The sequence below is a fragment of the Harpia harpyja genome, chromosome 9 (assembly GCF_026419915.1).
Source record: "Harpia harpyja isolate bHarHar1 chromosome 9, bHarHar1 primary haplotype, whole genome shotgun sequence".
NCBI classification, from domain to species: Eukaryota; Metazoa; Chordata; class Aves; order Accipitriformes; family Accipitridae; genus Harpia; species Harpia harpyja.
In genome coordinates, this window is record NC_068948.1 from 12,313,467 (window position 1) to 12,326,288 (window position 12,822).

At 36.3% G+C, this 12,822-nt stretch overlaps 1 protein-coding gene across 2 annotated transcripts in view; it reads left to right on the forward strand.

Annotated features, from left to right (window-relative positions):
- Positions 1–12,045, forward strand: part of RHPN2 (rhophilin Rho GTPase binding protein 2) — a 29,899-nt gene extending 17,854 nt beyond the window's left edge. For both annotated transcript variants that reach the window (XM_052797203.1, XM_052797204.1), the window contains 10 exons: positions 571–695; positions 1,675–1,841; positions 4,025–4,212; positions 5,429–5,585; positions 6,057–6,176; positions 6,287–6,481; positions 7,228–7,304; positions 8,048–8,194; positions 9,076–9,231; positions 10,528–12,045. In XM_052797203.1, coding sequence (XP_052653163.1) covers positions 571–695; positions 1,675–1,841; positions 4,025–4,212; positions 5,429–5,585; positions 6,057–6,176; positions 6,287–6,481; positions 7,228–7,304; positions 8,048–8,194; positions 9,076–9,231; positions 10,528–10,779 — 1,584 coding nt within the window. In that variant the 3' untranslated portion in view covers positions 10,780–12,045. The remainder of the gene's footprint in view (positions 1–570; positions 696–1,674; positions 1,842–4,024; positions 4,213–5,428; positions 5,586–6,056; positions 6,177–6,286; positions 6,482–7,227; positions 7,305–8,047; positions 8,195–9,075; positions 9,232–10,527) is intronic.
- Positions 12,046–12,822: the final 777 nt, after the last annotated feature.

A 12,822-nucleotide genomic window follows, 5' to 3' on the forward strand; every position in this document is an offset into this window, starting at 1 on the left:
TTAATTTCTGAGATATGGAACATGAATCTCCTTTGTCCAAGAGCTTTACAATTTGAGTAAAGAACAAGTGAAGAAAAGGATAAAGTTATGCGAAGTGATTGAGTTATTGACACAACTTTGTAAATCTTGTAAATCTAAGATTTGTCTTCCTTACTTTTTTTACTTTAAAGTATTTTAAATCCAGCAGGAAGAGTGTTGAAGTGAATTAATCTGGCAAAACATTGTAGTGGAATGGTGGTTATTTCTAACTATTGTTTGTTTCCTGCATTATACTAGAAACATAAACTTTCTTTGTAGCTTTCATAAAATAGCCACAATCTTTATTTAATTAACTCTGAGACTTGCCAAACACATCCTCTTTGCTTCCTTTAAGGTTATGTGCTACTTCTGTGCAGCTGAAAAACTCTTATTTGGAATGCATCCATATGGCCTTAAGCTTACTGTTCTCAGATTCCACACATTTCTATGATATGCAGAAGTCCAAAGGAAGCAGAGCTTTATCCTTGGTGTTTCAGTATTCATCCTGTAACTCAACAGAATACACTTTATTTTAATCTATTGTATTTCAAGGCCTGCCGCACTCCTAGCCGGGATGAAGCTGGCATTGAGATGTTGATAAGCTATTTCCTTCAACTTGGTTATGTAGAAAACAGATTTTTCCCACCCACCAGGCACATGGGAATTTTATTTACATGGTAAGTGTGTAGTTCATGTTTGTTGCTCTTTTTTTTTTTTTTCCTTTTTTTTTCTTTTTTTTCTTTTCTCCCCAGACCACTGTTAATCATTAACTGTCTTCTGTTTAATTTGAAGCACATCAGTGTGTTTATCCTTCCAGCGCCCCGCTCCCTGCAGTGTGTGTTGTCAATTTTTTTTTTTTTTAGTGTTAGGAGTAAACCTGAATACAATATACCCTTTTCGTGCTTAAAGTGAAGCAGTTGGCTAGATTATGATTTGGGCTACAGGTTAGCACAAGGGAAAAAGAGAGAAAATAATCTTCATTTTGGACAACTGCAGATGTTTCCTGGACTCTGAACCTTGGTGCACGAAGCAGATGGGGAACAGGTCAGACCTTAATTCCCCTCCTTCAATTTGTTAAGAAGAGCACTTGGGCCAGAAGAGAGGAGGATTGACTTGATTTATTATAGTGGAGTGTTTACTACATCTATGAGCAAAGTTTGACTCTGAATTCAGAATTTTTATTTTTATGATGGAAAAAAGATGACTACCATGCAGCCAAGAGGAACTGTTAAATTTCTAGTCATAACTGCAAGAAGAAAGTTTACAGTACAAGCTGTAGAGGATCTGGCCATGCCAGTAGTTGATCTTTGGCAACATCTAAGTACGAGAACATAGCAGCACACATGGATACTTTCCCAGTATACTCTCAGCCTCTGTGATGTTTTATAGATGCTTTTGAGTTAGATATAATATGCTTAAGGAGGCACTGCTTTAAAACCTGCTGAAAACTAAGCCTCAAATAAAGCCATTCTCTGGCTTGCAGCACTTAAGATTGTTGTCACAGTACATAATGGTATTTCTATTCACCTTCATTTCCACTGTAGCAGAACAATTATTAAGAATTCCACTGTTCTTTTGGAAAAACAGAATGAAAATATCTGTTGTTTCAATGGACTCTGCTAATCTTAACTCTTTTTCTAATATTTGTTTCCCGAGGTATGATTCTTTCACAGGTGTCCCAGTGTGTCAACAAAATCTGTTGCTTGAAAAAGCTAGTATTTTATTCAACACTGGAGCCCTCTACACCCAGATTGGAACAAGATGCAATCGTCAGACCCAGGCTGGACTTGAAAATGCTGTTGATGCTTTTCAGAAAGCTGCAGGTACAAATTTAAAAATATTGGGAAGGTCTTCATGCAAATGTTCCTAATCTCATCCTGACATCCTGCAAAGAGCTGAGAGGAAGATTTAATTCAAAATCTGGAACTAGTCTGAACATGCAGATAAAGACATGGAATACTGTGGTTAACGATTAATGAACTCCAGTTCAAAGGTCTGAGTAATAGCCCTAGTGTTAACTGCTTCATTGTTAATTCCTTGTTTCACCAACATAGTTGCTTTTACCTCAGTGATACTACATTTGTGTAAAATCTGTACAAGAAACAGTGCAAAGGGTTGATACAGGGCTTAAAACCTACTTGGTCTCTTCAAAATTAATCTTACTGTATTCTCTGGCGAAATTTGCAATTCATTGGAAGTTGACTACATATTTTCCTATTTACCATAGATTCCGAAGGCAAACAGGTTGAAAATAATCAATCTCTGTCCCAAGTGAAGAAAAATACAAATCCTAATAAAGGGAATCATATCCCTTGAACTAACATCTTATAGAAGCTTTTTTTTTTTTCCAAGTAGATTTTCTAATTTCTTGTAAATGTCATCTGTGCTACACATAATGCTTAAAGACATGACCTATGTAATTAATATGTACCCTAAGATTTATTTCTGCGCTAACAATCTGTGGCTATTGGTTTCCACTGTATGGGTAGCTTTATCAGCTACAAACTGTGGACCGCGGAGTTGGATTGTCACAAACCCCCTCTTTTGAATACACAGCTGTCAAAAAAAATTGATAGTATTTCTTCATGTATTTATTAAATAAATTGTTTTTCAACCTTTGTATTTCATCTAAAAGAAACTTCAATACTGGAGAAATTCCTCCATTTTGCTGCTGCTCCTTCCATTTTGCAAATAAAAAATCACTGCTTTTCACTTCAGTGTATTTGCAGAACAGAATTAATTCACAAATTGAAATGCATCATTTGCTACCACAGTACCTTTGCAGGGCCCCAGAGCAATGCGCACAGGAGGCATTTCATTGTACCTGTGCATGGCTCTGTAACGCTGTTCATTATGTTCGTAGTGACATGATATAGAGCCTGTATTAACCGTTTCTCTGTGCTGAATGGAAAATGTTGCACAGTTTATCTTCAACAAAGGTCTCGGTGTGTATATGCTTACTGCATAAGCAGAAGTATGTTGAGAATTAAAAAAAATTTCACCCCCATTCTGTACTTTCAGTTCCTTTCGGTAGGGTACTCCATCAGTACTTGGGATGTGCCTGGCAAGTTTGGGGTTGGTGTTTTTGGTGCAGAAAGGCAGAGATGGCTATAATTCTAACTTGTGTAAGGGCGTATCAATAAGTTAAAAGATACAAGTGTCATACAGGCAACGAAAAATCTCAGAAACTGGTAGTAGGGAAATACAGCGCAACATGGCTAGAATTGAATGTAGTGGCAAGAAGTAAGATTACAGAAGCTGGGACACTTAAGCAGAGGTCTTATCGTTACACTTTTGTAGTATTATCAGCAATTAGCAGGCTAGTAGAACTCACTAAACCAGTTGGATGACGTGCATGCTGAAGGTTACGCTTCCATCTGTGAAACTGTTACTTAATATTTGCACTACAGTTAGTGTTTGTTTTTAATTTGATAAATGATAGAAACGATTAATATGTTGGTGGAACCAAATGTCTAGAGCAGAATGTAGTTTTACCCTATTAAATATACTGTTCTAGTTTACTTACAGGCATGGAACTGAGCTTTCATTGGGACACTTAATGCACTTAGCTGCATCTGAAAAGGAGATTCATAATTAAGTTTTTATATGTTTGTGTTTTTTCCTTCCATCCAAGGGTTCTACTACCTCCTTATAGTTGCATAGATTTCTTTTTCTTGTCCTATGTATAAGCCCTATCCTACCACTCCCGTATACAAGTCACATTCAGTTCAGCATGGCTTTATGGTCAATCATAAGAACTGTTATAAGCAAATATGAAGGTATTGCCCTTAAAACTTGAAGCTTCTGTTGCTCCTCTGAATTGTAATTTTGAGAACTGTGCCTGGAGATGTTTGATGGTAATGCAAAGCAAAACCTGTAGGTCAGTTTAATTTCATGTGTACTAAGAATCCCTTCAGATTGCTGCAGTGCAATACTCATATGTGCTGGAGTTAAGTTCACTTGTTTCTCTCTTTGTAATGCTGACAAAACCATTTTGTAATTTCAGGAGTCCTAAGCTACTTAAAGGAGACCTTTACTCACACACCAAGTTATGATATGAGCCCAGCTATGCTGAACGTACTAGTAAAAATGATGCTTGCACAAGCTCAAGAGTGTGTTTTTGAGCAGATTGGTCTTCCTGGAATACGCAATGAATTCTTCACACTAGTGAAAATGACACAGGAAGTTGCCAAGGTAAACTATGAGACTTAAAACTTAGTCTTTAAAATAACTGTTTCCAGTGCTGTGTTACTAGCTACAGCCTCTAGTAATATTAACAGAATTTATTAAACCTAAACGTTAACAACCATTACTGAAAACCAAAAGTACCAAAGGACAGCTCACAAGCTACAGTAAGAATCACAACCTTTCAGAAGATTAAAACGTGAATAGCTGCAAGGTTTTTACAATCTATTTATCATATTGCTCTTTCAAACAGTACAGATCTTGTCCACAGAACAACATACAAAAGGATAGGGTTGTTTGTGTAGTTCTCTGTTAAGTATTGAACACAATCTGTCTGTTGGACAGCTGGAGGTTATGCAAACCTAAAAAGCTTAAGTCCAAAAGAATAACTAAATTGTAACTGGAGGAAGGACCCTGATAAGCAGAGTCAGATTGGTAGCTGTACAGCTGTCTTGGGACTTGCCTGAAAAATGGGGAGGCAGGCTGTGACCCAGAAGGTAGTGTTCATACTTCATTGAGGTTGTTGACATAAAAAATTGGGTATGTCAACAAGATACAAATATGCTTTCTGAGCTGTTTCAGAGTAGGAGATACATAATTGGTTCCATACTAGATAAATGGGCAAAGCCTTTCCTACCAACCCTGTAAAGCCACCCTGACTTACCTGTAGGATTGATCAGCTGCAGGGGAAAGATTTTTGGATTCTGTCAGGTGGAGTTGTTTGATCCATTAAAGCAGCATTCACTGCTTGAAAAGCTATTTTACTTCCTCTGCATAAAGGATAGTAGCCCTGTTTTAACTAAACCACACAAACTTAAGGCTAGATATGACTCCAGTTTCAGAAGTGAAGCACAAACCTAGCGTATAAGTAATATGCTTCACTCTTTTTCTCTCAGCTGAATTAACACAATGAGATGCATTTGTAAATTAAAACCCATTTATTAAATGGTGTTTTTATTGAACTCTGAAGCCACATAGATTGACTGACTTAGCCTATCTGTTCTTGTACAAAATTGATTTTTACTTTTAAGGGGAAAAAAAATCAGAGATGGAATTTCAAATTTTCTCAAAACTTATTTCCAACCCTTTCTAACCATCTTTTTTTTTTTCCCCTTTTTGATATGGTGCACATGAAATTATCTTAAGGCTGAATATAATATCCCTTACTTGAGCTCCTAGTAAGTAATGTTAAATTCTCATACGTCAATTCTGTGCTTTATTTTAGGTGGGAGAGGTTTACATGCTGGTTAACACTGCAATGAATCAGGAACCAGTGAAAGAGAATATCCCCTATTCCTGGTCTAAACTGGCACAAATAAAGTCAGACCATTACAAAGCTCTGGCGCATTACTTCATTGCCACCATTCTGTGTGACCATGAATGTAAGAATTGTACATTTTCTATATAGTCATATAAATAATAATAAACACATAAACAGTTATAATTTGGTCTATGAACAAGAACTAGGAGCCAGGAACTTTGGGGTTTCAATATATGTTAATTTATAGCCATTTCCCCGTTCAGTTACAAGGCCATGCTTTTTTGTCCTTTACAGAAGAATGTGAAAGTTCAATAAACTAATTTTGCAGAAACAAAAGAAATACTATATCTGTAATATGCTACTAAATGGTTCAATTCTTGTCAATATGTTCTGGCATATAAGTATTACTTACATACTGCAGATGATAAAACTGACGGAAGTCCTAAAAACTTGAAATTCCCATCAATATATATGTGTTAAAATGTTTGACTGCGTTTGGAGATAAGATAGTAATAACCACACAACAATACACCTAAAGGAACAGGGCACCAAGAGATGTGTAATGGTTAATGTTCTATGTAAATTATTATAGTGCAGTCTGGTGATGATGAAGATCAGCAGGACAAAGCCTTGTCCCAGTTGTACGACTACATGCCTGAAGGACTGATGGTTCTCACCGTTTTAAAGGACAAAGTTCAGAGAAAACAATTAGGTAATTGCCAGTTTTACCCAGCTACTAGATACAGTTTGAAAATTACTTTGTATTTATTGTCTGTGGAGGACAGCCAACAGTTTCTGATTTTTTTTTTTTTTTTCCCCCAGGGAAAGCACATTTACGCAAAGCCATTGTTTACCATGAAGAAGCTCTAAGAGTCTGTGGTCTGTGCAAAAAGCTTCGAAACATCGATGTTCTTCAGGAGGTTCTGACAGCTGCACATAAGCGCTCACTTCTCAAATATGCTCAGCAAGAGACGGAAGATGACTTTCTCAGTCTAATCCAGGCTCCAGATATCCTTCGTAAGTATATACAGCTAGAAATAAAGGGTATCTAACCATACATATGTATGCTTTCATGGATATATGCCTTTATATATATGTATAGATATATAATATGCATCCATACATAATATAAATAACGTACCAGTTATATACCATACATTTGAGTTCAGATTCCTTACACGTTTCCTCAATCACAGATAAATTATTTTTGTTACAGCTGCTTTACAGTGTTTCTGTCTCTGGCCCCATCATTTTCTAGGGTAGATAACTATGGTTATTATTTAGAATTCAGCTTTTTTTGGTGACTATCTTGTGAGCTAGAAAAAATGGGGAAACTTCAAAAGCTAAAATCATACAGGGGAAAACTGATAACTGTTTCTTGTAGCACAACTCTTACATTGGTCTAAGTTGTTAACTCAATTTGACTGCTATTGGTTCTTCATACCTTAGTCCAGCTCATATAACTTTTTCCTCTTTGGAAGCAGTGGGAAAGAATGAGTGCTGGCTTTAAATAAGAGCAGAATAGCATAGTTTGGTTTGGATGGATTGTTTTAAGTTCTCTATAGTGATACTATGAGCTCTGAAGATACTTTTAAGGCAATTCAGATATTTGTCTTGCACATTTCCACAAAAATGAGTTTTTCTACAGCTTGGTAAGAATTTAGGAGAAGTTTCTATCTAGCTTGGAATGCAAGAAAAATAAATGTGTATGTCTTTTAACTAATACTTGAGAGAAAATTCATTTGTTTTTCTTTCTGTTTTAGCTAAAACAGAGCACAAAATAGAAACAATCGCTCCTCACTTTTCCAAGGTGAAAGTTAAAGACTTCTTTCACAGGCTGGTACGTAACATGCAAATGCTGACAAACCTCTGTCATTCTGCTAGCAAGTATAAATTTGCTCAACGTGAGGGAAGGGACACAAGTATTTTATGGAGAGATCACTCCTAGCTTCAGAGGTATAAGTCAAACTTGAGACTAGCAAAGAATAAAAGTGCTATTTGTACATGGCTTTGCACAGCGTTCATTCTTGATAACCTTCATAAAAGTCCAGTGAACTTTAAATGGATAATTGCATACAACTTAAAGGCGGGGAGAAACATGTAGTACTGGGAGATAAGCATGCAGAATGTGTAATGTTGCATGCTACAAAGCCAGTCTTTCAGGTGGCTCTGTGTATATTGCTGGGAAAAGGGAATTTGGAGTTGTGGTTAGGATCAGAATATGCAATGTTCCATGAATCAGTTTCTCTCCTCCAAAATAGAGTAATATAGGTCCTTAGAGCCTGCTGCAGCCAAAAGATTCTGCACACCTTAACAGAGATCTCAGAACAACTTGGCCGTTGCTCTCATCCTACTCTGTTTGAAGCATCACCTGAACAGCCATGAAGTAGGGCTGAGCACTTCAGGGGACATCTTAAGTTTCTGGGATAAATCTCACTGTTCCATTTCAATGGCAGTAGCTGGAAGTTAACCTGAGTAAAACCTATATAAGATGAGCTTAAAGCATTATAACGTAAAAAGTTAGACATGCTTACTTAAAAATGACAGTAAAGCATAATGTGTCTGCTGCTATGTTACCTCCAGGGCCCACTGACAGTGTTCTCAGCCAAGCAGAGATGGACGGCTCCACGTACCATTCGCATTCACCATGAAGCGGGGGAGCTAGGATTCAGTCTTAAAGGAGGTTCGCCAGTACAGATTTATTGTCTTGATCCAGTTTGTTCTGCAGCAGTAAGTACATTGGTGCAATTTTAACAATTTATCTCCAGACTTTAGAACTACAGTCTTTTAAACGTAACTTTAGCTTGTTCATACTAGTGTATGGAGCGTTTATTGAGTTCTACTATACATCAGTATAGTCAGTTCATATAATCTGAACACATTTTCAGTGCTAAATACACCTTAGATGTTAAGAGTATCCACATCCCTGACATCACATTAAACTAGAGTTGATTTCTTCCTCTGTTCACACTTAGTAGATTAAAAAGTCCCAAATAATAAAAGCAAATGTTATTCGTCATCTAATTCAGGAAGTTAGGAGGGATAAAGGCTTTAGAAAGTAGCAAAAACAAGGGTGAGGATCAGGAAAGGAAGGCAAGGTAGCATGTGGCCAAGGAAAAAAAGGGGAGAGAACATATAATTGGCTTCTAATATATTGTTCTTTTGGGGGAAGAAACAAAGGGATAAAGCAGCATGCAGTGATGAGCATACTTTAGCTAGAGGAAAGGCAGAAGCAACCACAGAAGTACAAATAAAAATACTGAAGAAATAGAAGTAAAAACCAGAGAAAATATCTCATGGGGGACGATAGGGTGGCAAAAACAAGGTTTCACTTACTTAAGGAGAAAAGCGAAAAGGACATAAAAAGAGCCAACATTTGAGTATGCCAGAATCACATTTGTCAATGGTAACTCAAATAGGTAATTTGTGTACTTGAAAAAGTTGCATGTTTCTATGTTGCGTATACACTTTTGTTCCACGTGCCTGACTAGACAATAATTTTTAGCATCTAAGAGGGAAATGACTTTAGGGCAGATACTGTATGATGACAAAACCATTTTAGGCATCTTTATAATTCCACATGATAACCTGTGCAAAATTTTTTTTGGCAGTCCATGGGCCTAAAAGAAGGTGACTACATTGTTTCAGTTGGTGGTGTGGATTGCAAGTGGCATGGAGTGAATGAGGTGCTGGAAAAATTCAAAAGCGTGGGAGAGCAGCCCATTGAGTTTGAGGTTATCAGTTGCCAGGATACAGCAGCGTCTATGGTATGTAATGAGGCAAATATGTTTTGCAGATTGGATATGTGAGTTTTTTCAGTTTCCTGGCTTCAGTCCCTGATTAATGTTTACTTTCATGTAGTCAGATATCCCACTCCACCAGCGAATATATAAAGCATTCGGGCATGTGTTCAGTTCTGAATAGTCTGTTTAAATCATAATGACTGACTTAGCAAGCTAAAGTACAGTCTGTGTACATAAGAATGGTTGCGTGGTGGGGTTTTTTGTAGTGGAGCTGCTTAGATTAATTGCATTATGAATTCCAGGGCATATTTTATTTTTCCCCCAACTTGTCCCAGAGGATGAAAATATCACCCTGTTCAGCATTGGAAAGCCACAATGAAACAATAATGGAATGAAATAGAACATCCAAGACTACATGCTTACTTTCTATGCACTGTTAACATAAACGATCCATGACTTTTGTATTAGATCATGGATTAATGCATGTATTTTTTTATTTTGGTAGACTTTAACGGTCTAGTCAGTTACTAAGCTGCTGTAGAAGCTTTTGACGAAGGAAAAATGATCACAAGATTAAAAAATGTTAAGCTCTAAATAAGTTTAAGTTATTTGTAGTGTGAGAGAACCTGAAGTTCAGCTAAATCCACTGCTTCATGCTTCTAACATTCCCTGGCAAGCTTAGGCACTGAAGTATCGTTGCCTTAGAAGTGATCAAGGTGCTTTCATTGCTGTTAGGTTTTCTTGTTTTGCTTAAGAAGTTGATTTTCCTTATTGAAAGTAAGAAATTACACACCTGCCACTCCAAACTGCTACTGGAAACAAAAGGCTAGAATATAATCAAATTGCTTCAGGGCACAGCTAAGATAAGACAGAGAAGGCTGTGCCTTCCAGGTATCCCAAAAGAATGTCCTACAGTAGCTCTTGTCATAGTTGCAATCAACATGAAACCTGTCCAAAGACAGCAAAAAGACTCCCCTTCAGAGATTTGTGCAAGAAATACATACTTAAACTTTCTAGAAAGGTTAGTGTATACATCATATAGTTATGCTAGAAGGCAGTAAGTGCTAACTATAACGCAACCCATGGAAAAGATTTACAGGTCCCTTTATGCTTTGCGTAGTATACCCTTGAGTCTACATGGGCAAAATACCAGAATCACAGCACTCTGAAGGGCCTTGTGTTCAGTTAGTATGTCATTGGCACAGAAAGCTTGCTGTTGTCTGCCTTGGAAAACTATTTGCACAGTAACCTTTTGTTATCATCAAAATTTTGACCCATTTTGGCTGACTGATTCTTATAATGCTTCTCTTTTTCTTACAGCATAGTAAGAGCGCAACTTATTCTGTGGGAATGCAGAAGACATACTCCTTAATCTGTTTAGCCATGGAGGAGGACAAGATTGATCACAGCAAGAAAGTCCCACTGAAACTACCTTTTCTAAGTTGGGGAACTAAAAATAGACAGAAAGCTGCAAGCACCCTCTGCCTTCCTTCAGCTGTGGCTGGAAGTTCTCAGATTAAGAAGAAGCTTTCTCCCTTCACACTTCTGAATACAGAAAGTTCACTGTACTGAATCTTTCAGAAGGATTTGTTAATGTGACATTTTTCTTTAAAATGTATATAAATATCGATCAATTGTGTCTTTATGTATGTGTGTATAAATTCAGACAAATGCCATTGACTTAATTTACTGTGTATTGAGCCACTATAAAGGTCAGAGGCTGGCAAAAACTGTAAAGCTTAAGTATTTAAAGGTTAGAATGAAGTGATTTGGGAGGTATGCAATAACAAGATGTAGATGATAAAATTGCTTACATGAGGACTGGATTCCTTTGGAATTCCAAGATACAGTATCATGACTAATTTTTTATAACTATGACAGGTGGGAGTTATTTATTACAAACTTGATGCTGCATGCAAAACAATAGGGGACACATTAAAGGATGATTGTGCTGTAAAAGTTTAGAGTCAATAATAAATCATTTAACACTACTTTAAAGAATTATCTTAACAAACCACAGTTGAGAGAGAGTAACGTTATTCAGAGAAACTAGCCTTGTGCCAAGGGGCAGTGTCATACGGTTGTGGTTTTTATGCATAGACATTCTCTTTCTTAGAGTACTAGGTGTATTCTACTGAATAGTTAATTTAATTCTGGAAGAGAATTAGAAGGCTTAGAAGTCAAAAGATCTTTTGAACTACAAAAGGCTTTTACTCTGCCCTTTTTCTGATCTAGGTTACATTTTAAATGCCAGGAGATTCAATTGTTAAAAACAGCCTTTATTCCAAACATGAAGTTATTTAACCTACTTACCATAAGACTTGTATCTCATTAGTCTTGATAAAATTGATAGCTGTGGAACAAATCTCAAAACTGACACATACCAGTATATTGATCAAGAGTACATAAACTGTGGTGATGCTCTAAAATGAGAAGTGCTCGTAAGTCTAAGTGGCAGAATATTTATTTACTGTCACACCAAGTAAAAAAAAAAAACCCAAATAGATATAAAATCTTCCTCCTCCCGTGGAAACAATTCATGAGCAAGTATTGGCTATATATATTAAAGAGGGAGACAAAACCCCAAGCATGTGAGCATTTTTTTGAGATTCTTCTATTTCCTGAGATTGAAATTAATTGAAAAGTGCTAACACTGTAGTGTTAGTTTAACATTGCCATCTACAGAGTAGATATATGCTGTTTGATACTCAAAACTTTAAAGGGAGAGTTTGTGTCTGGGTGTAAACTTTAAAGTGGTCATTTATTTTTAGTTTCTTTATGTAATAGGTGTAAATATGTTGATGACACTTATTTAAGAATAAAAATCAGATGCTGCCATTTAGTAGTGGCTTTTTGATTCTGCTACAGCTTGGATGACACAGCATAATTTACAGGTTTTCACTATTTACCTCTTGCATGTTTCTGTAATGTTGCTTACAAAGGTCTAAAAAACTGACTTTCTTAAAAGTTTATGTTGTGTAATACAGGAACTTATAAGTTATAGTCTAAAACTTGCTTCCTTACAAAAAACGTTAACATTTTTAGAGTTTCCCTATGAAGGTTACATAAAAAAAAGTTGTAAATTATTGTGACTCACCTATCCTTAGTAGTTATGTGTATTTGTAGTAGCACTTCTTTTACACACACAAGCACCTCATTACGTAAGTGCCAAGGTTCTGTTATTCACTTCTCTTTAGTTTCAAAAGGGAGTTGAAAATCCTGCTCGACTGCCTTCCTGCTAGGATCCAAAACCCAAGCAGTATCAAAGCAGCTTTTCACACATCTCCTTTATGGGTACCTAAGGCAAAAGGCAATTTTACCCTCACTAAATATGGTAAGAATCTAATTTAAAATAAAATGCAAGATGTCAGGAAAACCAGTCCTCCTCTTTACAAGTAACTTTTGAAAAGGTTAATACTGGAAGAACAAGATGAATTATGAATTTTGATCAAAGCTTTCCCATATTATTTTCTTTGTAGCATATATTATAGTATAATTCATATTATAATTAATACATTATAATTGATAACATGTCAAAATATATTGTAACTGATTATTGTTATCCCAGCCTATATTCAGAAGTGCAACATGAATTAACCAAGATTTTGGATATTA